General features: G+C 39.5%; 2 protein-coding genes across 3 annotated transcripts in view; both read left to right on the top strand.

Annotated features, from left to right (window-relative positions):
- Positions 1 to 4,027, top strand: part of LOC125021921 (zinc finger protein 385C-like) — an 82,915-nt gene extending 78,888 nt beyond the window's left edge. For both annotated transcript variants that reach the window (XM_047608117.1, XM_047608118.1), the window contains 4 exons: positions 858 to 1,103; positions 1,391 to 1,596; positions 1,728 to 1,826; positions 2,993 to 4,027. In XM_047608117.1, coding sequence (XP_047464073.1) covers positions 858 to 1,103; positions 1,391 to 1,596; positions 1,728 to 1,826; positions 2,993 to 3,223 — 782 coding nt within the window. In that variant the 3' untranslated portion in view covers positions 3,224 to 4,027. The remainder of the gene's footprint in view (positions 1 to 857; positions 1,104 to 1,390; positions 1,597 to 1,727; positions 1,827 to 2,992) is intronic.
- Positions 4,028 to 6,352: 2,325 nt separating this feature from the next.
- LOC125022676 (dnaJ homolog subfamily C member 7-like) lies at positions 6,353 to 18,282 on the top strand. Its single transcript, XM_047609535.1, has 14 exons — positions 6,353 to 6,482; positions 8,606 to 8,694; positions 10,232 to 10,356; positions 10,449 to 10,562; positions 10,703 to 10,777; positions 11,150 to 11,268; positions 11,351 to 11,504; positions 13,136 to 13,300; positions 13,429 to 13,520; positions 13,619 to 13,692; positions 14,674 to 14,820; positions 15,739 to 15,894; positions 16,685 to 16,759; positions 16,882 to 18,282. Exons 1-14 carry the CDS (start codon positions 6,412 to 6,414, stop codon positions 16,917 to 16,919), a joined length of 1,494 nt encoding a protein of 497 aa, XP_047465491.1. The 5' UTR covers positions 6,353 to 6,411; the 3' UTR covers positions 16,920 to 18,282.
- The last annotated feature ends 1,455 nt before the right edge of the window (positions 18,283 to 19,737 follow it).

Below are 19,737 nucleotides of genomic sequence, written 5' to 3'. Positions count from 1 at the left end.
CAGCCTCCGTGTTCATCCATCACTGTTAAAAGGTTCAAATCACTCAGAAAAATTATAAAAAGTCAGAAATAGTGAAAATTAAACTAGTCTTACTGTTATGTAGTGCTATCATTAGTCGTATCATTACAACATTAGCATGTTAGCCATAATAACTTAGTAGTAACTGAGGCAAAATTATGTGTCAGTTAAATTTATCTACATGGACATAAATTACATGCACACATGGGTTTCACAGTATATATGACGCTAGCTGCTACTTTTCTAAGCCTTTAGTCTAGATAACTAGCTAGCATAAGGCTAACATAAGGCTAGGCTAACTTCAAACTTCATTCATTTGTAAAGTGGCGTTTTTGAGATCAAGGTTCACATTAATGATGGTATGACTTTATTTTTTACCTATATAAAACCTTAACAAACATAAAGAGAGACATTAACATTTACCTCACATAATAGGACAGTATCTAATATATGGCTCAGGTACGAGTTTCAAACATAACACAACACTGAAGCCCAGGACTAAACTGTAGATGGCAGCAATGTGGCTTTTCAGGTTCAGGTTGTTCATGAAATGTTTTGTAAAAGGACAGTTAATTAAATGTAAACATTCTCATAATGTGCCAGTTTGCACTAAAACCAAATGGAAAAGTGGTCGTTATATATTGGTTTTTATGCTGTTGTTACTGAAACGAACCCCTGGAGATCAAATTGTGCAGTATGTGGCCCCCTGAATTAAAACAGGCTTGATGTTCTTATCTAACAAGTCACCAGAAGCCAAAAAGTGTTTTTCCCAAATTGCAAAGCATGTTCCTCCACATGACTAAAGTTGTTTTTTTTTTGTTTGGTCCTTCTGTCCACAGGCCCGAGCACGTCGTCCGAACCTGAAAACCCCCAGGCCGGCTCCGTGGCAGCTCTCCCTCCACCAACACCGTCCCCCGACTCCTCCTCCTCCTCCTCCTCGCTCTGCTCCCCTCACCCGTCCCCACAAGTCTCCCCTTCCCCTCAGCTCTCCGATCCACCGACAAGCAGCCCGCAGGCGGAGGTGTGCAGCAGCCCGGCCACCGCTTCGGCGCCGCACTCCGACCCTCAGGGAGGCAGCACAGGAGGTGAGGAGGAGGAGGATGAGGAGGAGGAGGTGGAGGAGGTGGAAGATGAGGAGGAGGAGGAGGAGGTGGCAGCTGTGGTGAAGGTGGAAGAGGTTAAGGAGGCCAAGAGCAGCAAAAAACACCTCCACTGTCCCACGTGCAAAGTGACGGTCAATTCCAGCTCCCAGTTGGAGGCTCATTGTAGCGGTGTGTTCTCCGTCACTTTAGCGTTTGTTGACAACAGATTTTAATCCGTGTTCCTTTCGCCGTACTGACACCTGATCCTCCGTTCTGATTGGCTGATTCAGGCTCGAAGCACAAACAGATGCTGGACGGTCACCACGGCAGCCAATCGCAGCGCAGGGTCAAGATGACGCCAGTGTCGCCCCGGCCGACCTGTCGGATGAAGCAGCGGATGGTGAGCAAGCCCAGGGCGTCGGTCGGCGTGACCGGTCAGCCCTTTCACTGTGAGCTGTGCCAGGTGTCCGTCAACTCCGAGACCCAGCTGAAGCAGGTGTGTAGGTTTCATCCTATTTGTTATTAATACGACTAATGTCACGCCCGTATAAATATCACTTCATGAAATGGATTTGCAGCCTTTGTATCCTTCGCTCTGTCGGTCTTGACTGCGTCGTCCTCTTTTAGCACATGAACAGCAGGAGACACAAAGAGCGTTTGGCCGGGAAGCCCGTCAAGGCGAAGTTCACCCCCTATAATAAACTACAGCCCAGCGCCGTCTTAGCGGTGAGAATATGTCATTTTATTTTTAGCCATGGTGAATAAAGACCACATATATATATATATATGTATATACACAAACTCAAGACATGCAAAAAGAAGTCAAAACGTTGATACATATCACAACATCTACTGTGCTATTTTAGGAAAATAGGATAATAGTTTAGGATTTGAAAGGCATTAGAACGACGCTTTAGTTTAGTTTAGTTCACACCATCATTTATCTTGGGTTGATTAGACATTCTTTATTATATTCTTTATATTCTTTATAATTCTTTATTATATTTACAAATTCAAAGAGACTATTCAGTCTCCAGGTGAAATCCCATGTACCTATGTATATAATATATAATGTTTATGGCACTTGCACCATCACCATATTGTTGCACGTTTGGGGAAAAAAAAAAAAAAAAAATTTAAACATGTGCAATGTTTCAATAGCTTAATATTGAATGCAAAATTATAATAATAATGTATATTTATAAATAGCACTAGCCGCTAAAGCAAATATAGGCTAAACATGAGTATGCTAATATAAGCAGCTAACCCTCCGTCATCCAATCAATAAATCTTTATTGTCATTGTCAGAATAAACAACAAAATTTGGTTTGGAAGATTCATACACTGCGTAGCAAGTGATGTAAAAAAGTGCAAAGATCCTTCACCAGTAATTAACCCTTTAAAGCCCGAACGTGTCGGTGGTGATGCACAGTGTTTGAATTACCGTAACTCACAGTGGTTTGCTCTACTGACAATATTAAAAAGTGAGGCTGAGTACTGGGAAGTTGTGCTTTTGTCTGAAAGACCTTTGTGACGTCTCAAGAGTAAGAAACCAACTTTGATTTCACCAACAAATCCTTCTAAACAACTCTCTCTTCCTGGGGCTCAACACTCTCCCCAACCTGCAGCCGACAGCAGCGGTGCGTAATCATTACCGTAATGGCAGCTTCTTTTTTTTCCCCAGAAAGCGCAACTTCCCAGTGTTCAGCCACACTTTGAATTTTGTTTATCAGTTAGTTACGGTAATACAAATACCACAAGCTTTTTATCAGTGCAGGCATCAAAGTATTTAACATTAACAGTAATCATAGACAGACATACAGACAGATTGTTGCTAGCATTGCTTTAGCCTCTCGTTCTGGATTAAATTAAACGTTTCTCTTTGTTTTCAGACTAAACTGGCCCTTCAGAAGCAGCTATCCAAGGCGCTGCCTGCAGGCTTCCTGACCAGCCCCCTCAACCCAGCTGCCTTGTGCACGATGGCGTCCGGACCCCTGGCGTTACGACTGCCCCCGGGTCCCACCGCCATTTTCCAGGGTCCCCTGATCAGCCCCACTCTCTTCAGGCCTGCCCCGGGACCCCTGAGGGCCACACATGCACCGATCATCTTCTCTCCTTACTAGCAAACGAGCTTGAGGGCTGGAGGACGCACAGTAGAGTAGACTTAACCGAGCCAAAGCCGGGAGGACGGGGAGGGCCGGTTTTTATAACGGCCGAGGTCAAACCGGGACCCGACGAGCGACACCAGGACATTATGCAGTGACAGTGAGGGCAGCGTTTCAGCTCGTCAAGTCCGGCAGATTCACCTCATAAGTATGCGCACCACCTGGTGTGGAGTGAGATTTCAGCGTGGACCGACCGGCGCCTCAGCTGTTTCCTCTCAGTGTGTGTGTGTGTGTGTGTGTGTGTTCCCCGGGGTCTGGACCCCACAGGAAGCCATAACAACGACAAGTCTAGTTTTATTTATAAGACAATGGTAATCTAAAACAATAGGATGTTTAAATGTTAATAAGTGTTTGTTGCCAAAAAAATAAATAAATAAGTGAATAAAAACCTTTGATTTTTAAGAGCTTTCTAGTTAAACTCTGGGAGAACGATGCCTGTCTTTAGTTTTCAGAACCAAAATCGACAAAAATCCAGATTGCGTTCATCTTTCCATGTAATCGGAACTGTAACTTAGCGCGTCGTATCCCGACAAAGAAATATTTTCACAGCCTGATGTGATGTGGATGCCTTTTAATTTGTAATTTATTTTCGATAGATGCTTACATTCGGTTCCAGGTTCCGTGTTGTTTCTCTTTGTGTGATAAGGCGACAATCAACACCCCGACGTGAATGGAGTTACATGTTTAGAACATGATATGTTTTCAGGGGATGGCGAGATGGACTAGTAGGTGGTAAGGCTTTATTTATTAATATTATTATTATTCACTCTATTAATAGCATCTGTAAGAGCTACACCGATCAGGCGTAACATTATGACCACCTTCCTAATATCGTGCAGGTCTCCCTTGTTCTTCATCAGAGAATGGGCTGGTGAATTTGGAGGCCAGGTCAACACCTTCAGTTGTTCCTTAAGTGTTTTTGTGTGTGTATGTCTGGTCTGGTCTGGTCTAGGTGGGTGCTACATGTCTAATTAACATCCACATGAATGAATGTCAGGTCCAAACGTTTCCCAGCAGAACATTAAATTGTCACACGATGGTCAAAGTTATTCATTTGTCCCTGTCGGTGGTTATAATGTTATGCCGGATCAGTGTATATAATCATTTATTAAATAGTTGTCAGCACACTACAATAGCAATGAGTTTGTTAAATTACTGCGGGGGCTCTAGAGAGGGAAAATGAATCACAAGGAAGTAAACCCATTAATTGTTGATGAAGACTGCACTTTAAAATGTCCTTATATCTACATCCTGAACATTTTAACGTGCTTTAAACCACATTTTGAAGCTGCTTATAAAAGCTAAATATAGACGGACTTATAGTTTTCCCTGTAAGTTAAGACTTTTCATCGAACTGCTTCATCCACACATTTTTAAATGTGATAAACGAGTGTGTAAAATAGGCACCTTTCTCTATCCCGTGCTGAATCACCCAGAGCAATACGTCCTCCTGAAGTGTCACCTGGTAAAAATTGATGACTCGTGTAACTGTGCATAAATTGCAATAATGTAAATTATTATGTGGTAAAAAACAAAAACAAAACAAAACAAAAAAAAAATGTTGATACTGTATTCTATATGAACTTATAAATAGTCTTGATTTTTATACACTTGTTGTTGTTGTTATTTTTCCTTCACGTTAACACACAGGTCTCTTTTACCACTCACTGTATGTGTGTTGACACATTAGGGCCTTAAATCCAAAGCCACACTCAACAATTTGTACATCCTTGATACGGTGCTGTGTTTTTTTTGTATAATTTCTGTAAATAGCTGCAGGAATTCTACCTCCATGTGTGGGGAATCCTGAATCCTTACTAAGCATCCGTCCTAAAAGTTTACGTGGGTGTTTGCTAATCTCAATATATGTGAATAAGAAAAAGCCGATGTTTGACTTGTTTTAGCGCAGAAAAAAAAAATTCACAGATGTAAGTTGAACCAAACATTGACTTTATCTTCATTACAGGCCTGTTTGACATTGAGAGACCTGAAAAAAAAAAAATTTAAGTCTATAATCCTCAGAAAATTTTATTATTTCCTACTAGGATGCTGCGTTGACCCGCACCGAATTAGCATCCGGACAATCTAATCTAGCGCTTTTTTAAAAATTATATTTACTTAAGGTCACAAACTCTGTCCTCAAAACTCAAGTCGGTGGAAGATTTTATAACCGATGCTGCATAGTACGCAGTTTTCTGCAGCTGCTTCCTGCACTTGCCTTGAACAAGGAGGGACAACGTGTGAGTACTCCTCTTTGGAAATGGGTCTGGATGAACTTGAGTTATTGACGTATGAGAAAACACTTTGCACCAGGTCAGGCAGCATTTTTAACCTGCCTTCCAGGTCTATATTTAATTTACCAGCCAAACCGAGGTTTTATTTCCTGTTAAAAAGCCAAACAGTCATTGCTAATTTGTCCCCAGCACCATCGTCACAATCTTGATTCAGATTCAGAAAATAAAGGCAGCGTGACATGACAGAAGAATATATATATATATATAAACTATGCTACACATATTTTAAATATCCAAACTGTCGATGGAGAATGCAAATGTAAACAGGAATTACAGGGATTATATATTTACATCGTATTGCAGCTTATTACAGGCATGGGTAATACATATAAATAAAAATAAAAATGGTTTGGGGGGGATTTCTTCTTTTTTTTTGTAAAGGTGCGGTGGAGGAGTGTCCATGGGCTGTAAAATGATAATACATATGATAATACCTTAGTGTCCTCTGGTGGTTAAAGCAAATAAGTGCAAGATGGGACGACTCAAAGTTGTACAGAAAAAGCCGAAGGTTAAACAATGTTAGTGCACACACAAAAAAAAGTTGATTGTCATATTAGTGTATAAAGACCTGACCTGGTTGGACTTTGAATCGAGCAATAACATACAATTAACAACATTCGTCGAATAAAATTGGGATTTTTAGTTATTATTTTTATTCAGTTAATTTTGGTTAACAGACAAACCCATTGAAAATTGTATATTATTTATTAATTAATTATTTAATTCATTATAATACCTCTTATACTATTTTGTATGTATGACACAGTTTCTCCTCCTGACCTACAAAATAACAATAGCGCTTATCCTGGAAGTGACGTCACTTCCGGTGTGGTCGTCTTTTCTAGAAAAAAAATGGCCGCTGTTGACATCGACATGCCGGCAGAACCAGAGCCCCAACTGTGCAATCCGGATGACATGGAACGGTAAATAGATACACTTTAGCCGCGTTTGATTGTCATGTGTGCGCGCTGTGGAAAAATAACAAAAAAGAATCCGATCCGTGACCTGACAGGGCTTACGGGAAAAACGGCGGTGGCTAGCCGTCACTGCGGAGACGAGCTAACCGGACTAGCATGCCGTTAGCCGCGCTTAGCTCACCTTCGTTGCTAAATCTGATAATTTTACCGCTTTTCGGAAAACTACACGAGTTGTCTTTGTCAGAGTTTCGACGGTCGGAAAATAAAAGTCAAGTTTTGCAGTCGGACTAGTGGACGCGTTTTGTTGTTTTTTTTGTGTTGCTCTTGGGGCAAAGCTAAGTGAAGTGGCGTGCTTATTGACACATGGTCGACTACAGAATTCTAAGAATACGCACATTTTGAGGCTCAAAGGGCAAACAAACCTGTTTGGTAGCATATCTTTTAATATACACATATACACACACGCGTTAAGTGTTAAAAAGTACATGTGGCATAATAGAAATCAATGCTTGCTTCTTTCGAGAAACTTCTATTGAAAGGTACATGACTTCCTTTTTCGCGGATAATCCTGCTTAATTAACTATTTAGACACTATACGACGTTTTCCACATTGCGACCAATTAGTAAAGAGCAGCCAGTGTTTTAGCTTATGTTTACTCACCTGAATCATCACTTAATTGCAAAATCCCAGCCCTTGGCATCAAGTCTGACACTAGTGTTTAACCTGTGTTTCATTTCCCGGGAAATTCTTCCTCACACACTTGGGTCAAATAAATGGATTAATAGTTTTTCTTCTGTTTATTTTAGTGAATCTCAAGTATCCACAATGCTGTATGTGTTTAATGTGATCATAATGTATGTGTCTCAGCTACTTGAATCTTACTTTAAATGATCTTAAGGCTGTAAAGTTGGTAATAGATGTATTAGTGGCTAAATCTTCATTTATCCATCCAAGAAAGAAATGTGAGTCTTGTGACATTTATTGATTCGTTTGCATACATTTCATATTTTAGTAGCCACATGTAGTTGTGACAAGGAGTCAAAGGTTCAAACTGTTGATTTTTTTTAAAGCAGGTTGTGTCTTTGTTGGCGCCGTTTCATTTCCCACTGGCTTCATTCATTCGGTCTTGGCTGACGTTTGAGGCAATCAGACAATTGATGTTGAAGGGGCTAAATTTGGCTGGTAACCATGACAACTGTGGCATATCAAGCTGCAATAGAGCGGGTTTTAAAGGCAACCGTTTTACCCCTCTGTCCGGTTTGAGGTGGTGATCCATTATTACCCTAGTGTTAATTAATTAATTCTTTTTGTATATAAATATTAAGGTGCACAAAATAGATGACATGTTTTTGTGGATGCTGCAACTTAACCTTTGATTACATATTAAAATTACATATTTGTCCCAAAAAAAGGAAAAAATAAAATGTTAAAATGTGGTAACCAGATTATTTCATAGTGGAAATAATTAGCAGTTGTGTGTGACGTGTCTTGACATTGACGTCTCATCACAGACGAGTCCTTTGTGTGGTTTTGACGTCACATTGTCATGAGTCAATGAATAGTTCATGCCAAGCAAGTCTTCTGATTTTAGATCTAATAGATGTTTCCCCATCTATTAAACCGTAATCTGAGCTACCGCAGGACGTTTTCTGTTGTGCCGCACAGCTGTAGCTTCTTCCTCGTGTGAATCAAACTATCCCTTTAACATTCATCAGACGACTGCAGCAGGTGAATTTTGCTGCTATGTTTAGTGCTCGTAACTTTCCTTAGTCAGGACTGGGTGTACCCTGCTCCGCTGTCCCAGTGCCAGGTAAAACCCACCGCAGCTCTTTCAGACAGTCGGACTCATCTGCAAGAAATTCACATCTAAATGCAAAAAGGTGCTAAGTGTCTTTTAACCGTCTGGTCCATTCTTAAGTTTAGGTATTTTAGTCTCCTTCGTAAATCAGAATATACTGACTTTATAAAAGCTTGTTCTTATTTGTCTGTTTTTATGTTATGAACATTTTTGAAGAGCCATTTCCCGTCTTTTCACTGCATCCTTCACTGCATAGCTTCACTTAATTTGTTTCTATGCAAAATACCCTTTTCCCTCATTGACTATGGTTTCTGTGTCTCCTCTCTCCAGCGAGGCTGAAGGCTTCAAAGAGCAAGGAAATGCGTTCTACAGCAAGAAGGATTACTCCGAGGCTTTCAACTATTACACAAAGGCCATTGGTGAGATTACGTTTTATTGTTTGAATTAGGTTTTTCCCAAGGTTTAGCTGATTGTGTAACACCCGTGGGCACTGTTAAAACACGCCCTGGACGATGTTCGCAATACGTCAGTTCCCACCTGAAAATGTGCCTGTCAGGTGACCAGATTGGACACAGTTTGAGGCTCTGGTAGAACAAAATGCCGGACAAGTTTGACATTGTTTCAGATTTTTAGGTCTCAAAAGGAGGACGTTACTGACCAGTAAATGGGTCGATTATAGCCAGTAGAGAATAATCGATAACAGGCCAAAAGTTAACCGACTGATGCCGATGTTAACACTTAGTTTTCACGTATAAAATGCAGGTAATATGGTGTTTTTCTTAGAAATGATGTCCTTGTGTTATCAAGTGGAGGATGCTGCGATTCCTTTCATGTCACAGTCGCTCCACATGTGAACGTAACGGTGCCGCTGCAGTACCTAAAATTAATTAATATTACTCTCACTCAGGCAGTTGCATATGACCAGACTAGATAAGACCGGAGCAAATTAGCCAAACTAATCGCCACTGCTGTGCTATATTTATTTTATTTTATTTTATTTTTTTAACTTATGGCATTAATGAGGTAAAAACGTTACTGGTCGACGCTGTAACTTCATGGAGGAAAGAGAATTTGAACACACATTCAGAGAGGCGCATTTTTACCAGAGACTTTTATGATGCAGTTTATCCACCATGTATATAAGAATTCATTTAATATTCATCATGTTTTTCATTTATTTTATGTTTAAAATACTCATATGCTGCTTGTTCTTCACACGTTTTCTTAATAAAAGTGTTTGAGAACAGTAAAATCTCTCAAATTTATATCTTTGTAACAAGTGTTTTGAACTATATTTAAGCCGTCAAAAGCAGATACTCCAAATTTTTATTTATTTTTTTATTGAAAAATGTATTTAAATTGCTGATATATTGGTTATCAGATTGTTTTTTATGCCCTAATATCAGAATTGGCATCGGCCCCAAAGAAAAATCCATATCTACCAAGCAAAGTGAAACATCCAGAGTGTTGTTGTGATAAATCTCAGATCATGTGATTTAAGGTGACGGGTCGCGGCGCTGCAGTGTGATGTCACAGTCGGTGGACTGATAAGCTCTGATTACACACTACTAAAAGAATTCGGTCAGACATGGCGCTGACCACCGCTGGGTGTCGTCTCAGCCGGTGTGTACACAGTGAGTGGGTTCAGTTGTGTACTTAGAGGTGTTCACCTGTGACTGGATCTCTGATGACTCAGCTTCATATAAAGTATTAACGGGGGCCGCGAGCATCCACCCAGTATTTCTTCATACTCACGTTGAGAAATGTCGGCGATCAACTCAGGTTACACGTCATCAGGCGAACGATGTTACATCATGCTTTACTATCACTATCACACACGCTAATTTAAATTATAAAACGATTATGGGAGCACGTTTGCAGTTGTTAGCGGCGTAGCTTTGCTGTTGGCAGATGTTGGTTTGCTTGACATTGGATATCTTCTTTTCCAATCTGAAGAGGCGTCCCCCAAAAACGCCAGTTACTATGGCAACAGGGCAGCCACCCTCATGATGCTCTGCCGCTTCCGAGAGGCCCTGGCAGATTCCCAGCAGGCCGTGCGTCTGGACGACTGCTTCATGAAGGTCGGTGTGGCTCTTGGGCTTTGAACGTTACTCATAACCCCAAACTGCACAGCCCCCGTCCTGACGAGGAAGTGTTTCTTCTGTTCCCACAGGGGCATCTACGCGAAGGAAAGTGCCACCTGTCTCTAGGAAACGCCATGGCGGCCAGCCGCTGCTTCCAGAAGGTTCTGGAGCTGGAGCCGAGCAACCGAGAGGCTCAGAATGAGGTGAGAACCCTTTTTTTTACTCGACTGTAATTTTACTTAGGACGGTTACATCCTTACTGCAGTTTGCATTTGCATGACTGAAGCCGTAAACGTGTCCATTTCCATTTTAGAGCTTGAGTTTATAACTGGTTTTATTCTAGAACAAGAACGCCACCACGCTGCTGGAGTTCGAGCGAATGGCGGATTTTGGCTTTGAAAAGCGGGATTTCAGAAAGGTACGTCCAGTTTCTAATTTATCAGACTCATGTTACTTGTTTTCCTGCTTTGTCTGATCTGTTTTTAATTGTTTTATTTTAAAGATATTCCTTTTTGTAATTAAAATAGGGCTGAAGAGATTCCACTGCATTGGACAAATTTATTGCACGAGCACAAATATGCAGGAAATCCAGTTTGTTATATTTTGCTCAGTTAAAATCTCGTCTCATGTAGCTCCTTGTCTACAGTAAATACGCGGTCCTACGCTTTAAACAACTCGTTTGACTGGAAGAAGGACATTGTTTCTATTTCCGATAATATCCCTGAAGTGGTTTGGCAGAGTGTAACCGGTGTGGTCGCTGTTGCGTTTGGGTTCTTTTGTCCTGATCCAGGTGGTGTACTGTATGGACCGGGCCTTAACTCTGGCTTCCGCCTGCCACCGCTTCAAAATCCTCAAGGCAGAGTGCCTCGCTCTGCTGGGACGTTATCCAGAAGCCCAGTCTGTAGCGAGGTAGGAGAATTCATTTTCCCCTTAATAAAAAAACACGATTTGATTCACAGATTTGTTCAATGTGGCTCTTTTTATTTTACAGTGACATCTTGAGGATGGATTCCACGAATGCAGACGCCCTCTACGTCCGAGGCCTGTGTCTTTACTACGAGGACTGCATCGATAAGGCCGTGCAGTTCTTCGTCCAGGCTCTGCGCATGGCACCTGACCATGAAAAGGCCCGGCTCGCCTGCAGGGTAGGATTACCACCAATTTAGAGTACACCCCCCCGTGCAATGGCTCTTCAATGTCAAATACTTTGCAGTGTGTCAATAATTGTGTTAGTCCCCAGTTGCCAGGAGAGGATAATATAATAATATAATATAATAAATAATAAAAAAATGAAAATATCCATCTTAACGTGACATCAGAGGGGTCGCCTCGGTCTTTCCTGCAGTCAGATGATCACTTTTTTCTGAACAAAACTTGTGTGAGAGACGTTAAACTGCTGGTTTATTGGAAAAACGAGTTCCTGCACGTAGGTTTTATTCAAGGACAGGACGCGACATGGTCAGACAAGGGTCATTCGCGGCGAACGTTAGATAATGACAGGATGAAGCCAAGCAGAATGCAACAACACCAGGAAGCAAACCAGCAAAAACATTACGGAGCGTCGGCCCCTATGGACGTTCTCAGCACCAATCAGATAAAGTCACAAACCAGAGGAGTGTTGGGAATGTGGAGTCGGCCCCAGAGTTCTCACAAGAACAGAAGACTGAAACTAAGCCTTGGTGTAATCTGTGCTTTAAATGTTTCAGAAACTGTTGCTGTGACAGGTGGATGAAATCCTGCTGTTTTTGACTTTTTATGAAACAAATCACCCAGTTCTGTTTTACATTTTTAGCTTTAAACTTCTTTTTCATTTGAGTTGTGAATATTCTTCACTTCTTTCAGGAATACATGAGCACTAGACAACACACGGTTAAAATTACCTGATGTAAAGACGCTGAAAATGTAAACAAGATACTAGTTGGTGTAAAAACATGATTCATCCTACAGCCGATCACGTATCAAGAGTGAATAAGATTATACAGTTATTTACTTATGTTTAGTAACTTTTAATTAGCAACTACTCAATTGAGGACATTGGGACTTTATTATTTGCAATTCTGTTTTTGCACACCACTCATCAGATGTGAAAATTAACACTTTTATTTATTTTAATACATATTTTGGAGACTTTATTATAACATTGAGTGAAATTACTTTTGCAAAAACTTCTTCCTGTTTCAAAGATGATAGTGTGTGTATGTATATATAGATTGATTGACTTTTATTTATTTCGAATATATTCAGAAGAAACAGTTGACTATAAAAACATGCAGTATATTCGAAAAGGAGTTGGAGGAAGTAAAATCTAGTCCCACCTTTTCTCCATCAGTTATTTTGCTTAAATTCTTCCATATTTTACAAAAGGAAAATAGTTTCTACCCCATATTTCAGTGATCTAACAAAAAAATAACCAATAAACAAACAAAAAAAGAACAATGAAAACAACAACCAACAAGGTGAGGCAGTAATTCATAATTTACTCTACTGAGTATTATATTTTTATACAGTTATACAATTTAAAACTTTGAACACAAAACGTTTGAATGTTGTGTGTGACCTGTGAATTTTAAAATTAAAATTTCCTCTCAAATTATATTATAACTCCGATCCTGATTTCTAAAAACTCTTTGAATCGTAATAAGTTATTTTTGTCCCTGTACATTATTTGTGCTGTTTCCAGTTTGGACCTATATATGTTTTACATGTCTCATATATATTTCACGGTGTGATTGAGTAAATGTTCTAAGACAAACATTTGTCCTCCTTCTGAAACCAGAACGCCAAAGCCTTGAAAGCCAAGAAGGAGGAGGGAAACCTGGCGTTTAAGAGCTGCAGCTACGAAGCCGCCCACCAGCTGTACACGGAGGCGCTGGCGATAGACCCCAACAACATCAAGACCAACGCTAAACTCTACTGCAACAGAGCCACGGCAGGAGCAAAGGTAAAACCAGCGGCTCAAGTTACCTACTTTATTATACATAGACTGTGTCTATGTGTCTATAAAACGAACTGAGGACGTTTCTGCCTCAGACGAGTTAATTATACATGTCACTGACTTCTCATTAACAGCTGAAGAAACTTAATCAAGCCATCGAGGACTGTACCAGTGCAATCAAGCTAGATGACACGTACATCAAGGCCTACTTAAGAAGAGCTCAGTGGTACGTTCACTACGCACCCGAACCCTTTTAAAGTGGATTCTTAACGCTTTCTGTGTGTTTTGTTGTTCAGCACCGTTTGACTTTGTGTGTCCCCGTAGTTACATGGACACGGAGCAGTATGAGGAGGCTGTGCGGGACTATGAAAAGGTTTATCAGACAGAAAAAACCTCAGGTGAGCTCCCGTATTAAGCGTTCTTAACCTTAGATCAGGGGTCTTGAACATTTTTCAGGATCAAGGATCCTCAAACTGAAGGAGAGATTAAGTAGTGACCCCCCCATTTACTATGTGTGCTCTATATCAACCCTCTGGAGTCAATGGACGCGCTGGAGACGTAGCAGCAAGACGCAGCATCTCTGCACTTTTGTGCAAAGTGCTTCAAACTTCAGACCAGTTTTTAAACTGTGTTTAAAATATAGACTTATTAGAAATAAATAATTTACCCCACACTTCTTCTTAATATTGCCGTCATGTTGGTGCACGGAGAAACGGAGAAATGTAAAGCGCTAACAAGCTTCAAATGCTCACAAACATGGTTTTCACAGTGAAAAATCTGACTTTTCGCTTCTCTGATTGTATGTTTTTTAGTGTGGTTATAGGTCCAGTGTGTTAATACGGTTCGTCAAGTTGAAAAAATTATTGTGAAATGACACAGGTGAGGTTGTGCTGAAAAGAATGAAGCCACAAAAGGAGAATTTAAACCATTTTTAAGATTAAATATAACAGTAAAACCAGGAGTAGTCAAAAAAACTACTCTAAATTATACTCTGGACTCCAGAGGGTTAGACTCAGCCTAAATATACATCATTATCATTTTGCATTCAATATGTTGGATTCATGCAAATGTATATTTAAAGAAATTTAAATATGTGAATGAATGAGTTGAATTGTTGCAAAATGTGGAACGAACAATGGACATTTCTTAAGAAAAAGAAGTAGAATTTCTGTTTTTACTGGAAAAAATTGCACATAAAATGTTTAATGTATTTTTTTGCATTTTGCAAATTCATCCTTCCACGGGCCAGAAATAGACCTTCTGGAGGGCCGCTTTTGGCCCCCGGGCCGCATGTTTGACATCTGTGCCTTAGACTATAAGGCTCTCCCAACAAACACAAACACACACACTCGACTCAACACTTTTCTCTGCTCCTCCAGATCACAAACATCTGTTGAAGACGGCGCAGATGGAGCTGAAGAAGAGCAAAAGGAAAGATTACTACAAGGTGCTGGGGGTCGGCAAGAACGCCACCGAGGACGAGATCAAGAAAGCTTATCGCAAACGGGCCCTTATGCACCACCCAGGTACCCGTCAGGGCCCCACACTAGATCTTATTTCATGCAGGGATGTCCTCCATCCGATATCGATCTTTTAAATATTCAGTATCGGCCGCTCTGTCGCTCGATTCATTCTCTTATTCTGCTAGAGCACGTGTGCACCATGCGCCTGGATCAAGTTAAAGATTAATGAGGTTATCAAAGCTTGTGACGAGGCGAGAGGAGCTGCAACAGACGATATAAAAAAAAGAAAAGGTTTCCTCTATGCCATAAACTCTGTAATCAACATCTGGCAGCTTTGACTCTAACCTCGAAACAGAAGAGGAAGAAGACGACGCTATGGAGGTTTTAGTTTATGGCGGACATAAAAATAAATAAGTACAGTAGTAACAAGTATCCAGTCATTTTAAAAAATGCCTGGAAAAAAAAAAGATTGCAAAAACGAAAGCAAAACATTCATGTATCAAAGAGATGCATCTTGTATTTTGTTCATAGACAAGAGCTTTGTGCTTATTATAAGAACTTTTGTCAAGCAAAAACAAAAAATTCTTAATACAAGATGATTTAATTGAATATAAGAATATTTTGATTCTTTCTAGAAATACTTTTTATCTGTCTGGACATTTCTACAGGCTGCATCCATGATGCTTAACAAGAAATGTTGCTATGCAGCAGCAGAGGAAATCAAAACCAGAATTGCAATATAGAATAAATTAATTTATTTTGTCATAGTTCAATGATATTAATTGTGTCATTTGTTAATGGCTATTCACTGTTTATCTTTGAATGAAGAGGTCTGGAAGGTGGGAAAGAGATAAAACGTCAATAAAAACATATGATCACAAAAAATACCGATGGGGACATCCCGAATTTTACACAGTGATTTTTTCATTTTGAATGTTTTCGCCAAACACGACTTATAATTATAATCTCCCTGTGTTGCAGACCGGCACAGTGCGGCCACACGAGAGGTGCAGAAGGAGGAGGAGAAGAAATTCAAGGAAGTGGGCGAAGCCTTCACCGTCCTCTCTGACCCCAAGAAGAAGAGTCGTTACGACAACGGCCACGACCTGGATGATGACAGCGGCTTCGATGGTGGAGGTAAATATAAACCTGTGGGAGAAATGACCCTTGTTCCTATTACACACACACGCTTTTAAATGAAGCAAAAAAAAAATCAGCCCTTAAAAGACCTGTAGAAAGACAATAAAATAAACGGTTCACTTTTATTGTTTGCATATTGAAGCCTGTTACGGTTAAATTCAGTCTGAGCAGGAAACAAGTTGGTGTTTAAAGGCTGTTCCAGTTTTCCCGTCTTACGCAAACTCAACAATGGAGAAAGTCAAAGTTAAATAAAATATAAGGAAGCAAATCTAAGCACTTTTGAGGTTCAGAGTCACTGTATTGCACATGTTAGCTTTTTTGAATACAATATTGTAATAAAACAATGAGATGCACAGTTCCTGCACAATCTAGAGTCACTGTGAATCTGGACTAAAGATCTAAACTAAATATTTTATCGTATTTTGAGCCTGTCTTTCTCTGTACAGTGTCCTTGAGTGTTAATGTATTATTATTATTATCATTATTATTATTATTATTATTATCTAAGGCATTATCTAATGCCTACTAGTGCTAATGATAAATATACATCATATTATCATTTTGCATTCAGTATTAAGCTATAATGAAAAAAAAAATGTATCGGATTCATGTTAATGTGTTATTCAGAAACATTAAATTTGCGGAGGGAAATTAAAGAAATGTAAAAAAATGTCCGTGACCCCCTGCAGTACCTCTGCGGACCCCCTAGGGGTCGCGGACCCCCTGTTGAAGACCCCTGATCTAAGGAATGCCAGCTTAATCCCCAATCCCTTTGCTTTCTCTCTAGATTTCGATGCCAACAACATCTTCAGAGCTTTCTTTGGCGGCCATGGTGGAGGATACACTTTTGATTCCAGTCCAGGTTTGTTTGCTTTTGTTTTGTTTCTTCTAAATTTCTGCTTCACAAAGGAGGTTGTTGATTGTCAAAGTTTGGTGCAGCTCATTAACTTGTTATTAACCTTTTTGCGTGTGTGTTTTCTCCAGACGCTGGACCTGGAAATTTCTTTTTCCAGTTCGGCTAAAGCGAAGGAGCGCGCGTGAAAATGCAGCCTTGCAGCGGATAAAATCAAGTTGGACCCACAGTCACCTTGTGGCGCTCGCACCGCTGAGCGTCCCGCTAAGTCTCCCCCTACTCTTCTTTTGTTTTTGATCATTGCATTCGCCCAGAAATTTTACTCCCTACGTCAATGCTAACGAACATTAGGAGAAACAGAGGCTTTAGATATAAAAAAAAAAAATAACACAAGATAAATAAGTAAGAAATCGTTTGGATCAGCCAATCAGGAGCATGTTTGTTTTTTGTTTGTTTTTTGCCAAAATTGAATTAAATTGTAAAAATCTAATCTTGTAAAACGGCCTCTGCCTTCATAAAGGTGATCAAGTTAGCGTTTGGTTATTTTAGAAGATATTTTAAGGTCGTCTTGGGACGGAAGGCGTCAGTGTAACCGTGGAAGTTCAATGTCTGACCTCAGGACCGCCGGTTTCAGGACTCTCCTCCTCTCGCGAGGGCGCGTCCAGGTTCTTCTTGGCTCACTCGCCAAATACAAACACCGACTTGCAGGGTTTTTCGTTTCTTCTCCATGCTGCATTGTATATTTGATCCGAATGTAAAAGGTTAAGTGTCGATTTAGTCTTCCCTCGGTCTGTTTATATTTATTGTACTGTACATACTAAACCGTATGCAGCAGAATGCCAGTGGTCTTCGTCTCCCCCCCTTTTTTTTTTCCTCTCAAGACTCATTTTGTAAATGTGCTCCACCTTCCTCCTGTTCACTCTCAGCAAGTTATTTCTACCCGAAACAGGCCAAAAGCAGAACACATCTGCAGATTTTCTGCAGAACAATTTGACGAATGTCCACTTCCACTCACCACCTTCACCCCCCACACACACACACATCTGTCTCAAATTCAAGTGGTGCCTTACCAGAACCAGATAATCTTCTTATACAGTGAAACCACCATTGAAAGTTGTGAAGCAAGTCGCATCCTGTTTGGAACAAGGCAGCACTCCTCCTCGCACTTGTGTACGTTTTTGTTTTTGTGCTGTTTCCACCGAAAAAATAAACTTTTTTTATTCCACATCCGGCCGATAAACAAAACTTTTTGCGAAATGAATGAAAATCTGCCTCCCGTCAAACATGAAACGCTTTGGTTGTTGCGTCATCGGCCTCACCTGTCGTATCCGTCATCCACCTGTACTCGTCCTGCATGTTGGGTCAGCGCGACCTTTGCCCGGCTGGTTCCACCCTTTTATTTGGGTAGTGAGTTGGAAGCTCCTGTTGTTAATATCTCTGATCTATGTGTCATTTTTAAAACTTGTTACAGTATTAACAAGACATGCTTTTTTTTAAAATTGTGAAAAATAAAGGCTCGTCTTTTACTGTAATCCTGGACTACTTTTTGTTTTCTTCTGCATCGTCACGTGATATTTCAGGGAGACACGTCCTTTGTTGGAGAACGAACGGTTTAGCTGGAAGCTTGTTTAAATTGGCTCCACCTTAAACGGTTAAAACATGAAATCCTGCTTCTGTGTAAATATATAATTAATAAATCAATAGCCAGGGGCTGGCACTCTCATCTTTACTTAATATTTTGATAGTAATTTGGCTTAAATGTAAGTGTATGTCAAAGGGGTTTTGCCAGTTCATTAGGTACATTAGTTTCTAATATAACAGTCCTGCTCTAAATCTCTGCCTCGTGGAGGTTGAGGTATTCAGCATTTTTTTAAAATAACTTTTTATTTTGGTTTGACGCGTTTCTATTAATTTGACAACCCTGTTTTAGTTATTTAGTTAAATAACAGGACATATTACATCCTTCAAATTGACCATATGGGTAATTTATAACCTTTTCTTATGCTGTTTCAACATAAATTTGATTATATTTTATAAAATGTGTATTCTTTATTTTTCAAGTGTGCTTACTTTAAGGTGAGGGAAACTACTTTTTGATTCTTCTGTATATTCCTGAAAAAAAAACTGATAATAAAGGGGTTATCTAATTATATAAAAACATTACTGCATGAAATGTTTAGGGAAAAAATAGGTGCAAGATAAATTAGTAAAAAAAAAGGTCCAGTACATAGTAGTATTATAGTATATACTGTATAGTCAGTGGGTCCACCTTTGCATGACCTGATGTATTGGGTACCGTGAAGAAGTGGCCTGATGATGTCTAATGTGATAATGTGAACGCCGACAAGTGCCTGAATCATTACTTATGTTCTAGTGGTTTAAATATATGTTTACATTTGTTTACCACTTAAGGGCAAGGAAGCATATATGTTAAATTCATTAAGTGCAGTGCAAAAGGTTTTATCATCATTATGTGTGTTCATAACAAAAATTTGTTGTAGCTCCAGGCTAAAATAGTGCAAATATAAAAAACATATATGTCCATGTCCAAAAACTTATTAATATATTTTTTTTCTGCATAAATCTCTTAAACTATGTCAGCACTTTACAAAACCACAGAAAATTACGTCATTTTGAGAATTTTAATCCACTAAATGCCATTTTAATTATTCTTTTTTTAACCTAAATAAAAAAAATTTTTTTTTTTTTCAGATCAGTCTTGGGTATGAATATCTAAAATATAAACTTGATTACATTGTTAGTTTTTGTGTAGTGCATTAAAAAAACACTTATGGAAAATATGAACACACTTAGAAAAAATATCCAGAGAAATATATATGTATAATATGTAAATAATGTACATAAAGTGCGGTGCATAAAGTTCAAGATTTAAGAATCATTTATTGTCATGTGTGTACATAACTACAAATAAATATATATATGTATAATAAGAACTTTACAATAAAATAAAATAATTTCAATGAGTG

Source organism: Mugil cephalus, chromosome 16, assembly GCF_022458985.1.
Source record: "Mugil cephalus isolate CIBA_MC_2020 chromosome 16, CIBA_Mcephalus_1.1, whole genome shotgun sequence".
In the NCBI taxonomy this organism is placed as follows: Eukaryota; Metazoa; Chordata; class Actinopteri; order Mugiliformes; family Mugilidae; genus Mugil; species Mugil cephalus.
This window is presented reverse-complemented; position numbering and strand designations above follow the sequence as displayed.

What these genes read in the sequence shown, in the direction of transcription:
- LOC125022676 (XM_047609535.1), top strand. Translation starts at nt 6,412, where the DNA reads ATGGCCGCTGTTGACATCGACATGCCGGCAGAACCAGAGCCCCAACTG. An exon ending in AAAAGCGGGATTTCAGAAAG is followed by an intron (nt 10,778 to 11,149) that starts GTACGTCCAGTT and finishes GTCCTGATCCAG; the next exon opens with GTGGTGTACTGTATGGACCG. An exon ending in GGCCCTTATGCACCACCCAG is followed by an intron (nt 14,821 to 15,738) that starts GTACCCGTCAGG and finishes CCTGTGTTGCAG; the next exon opens with ACCGGCACAGTGCGGCCACA.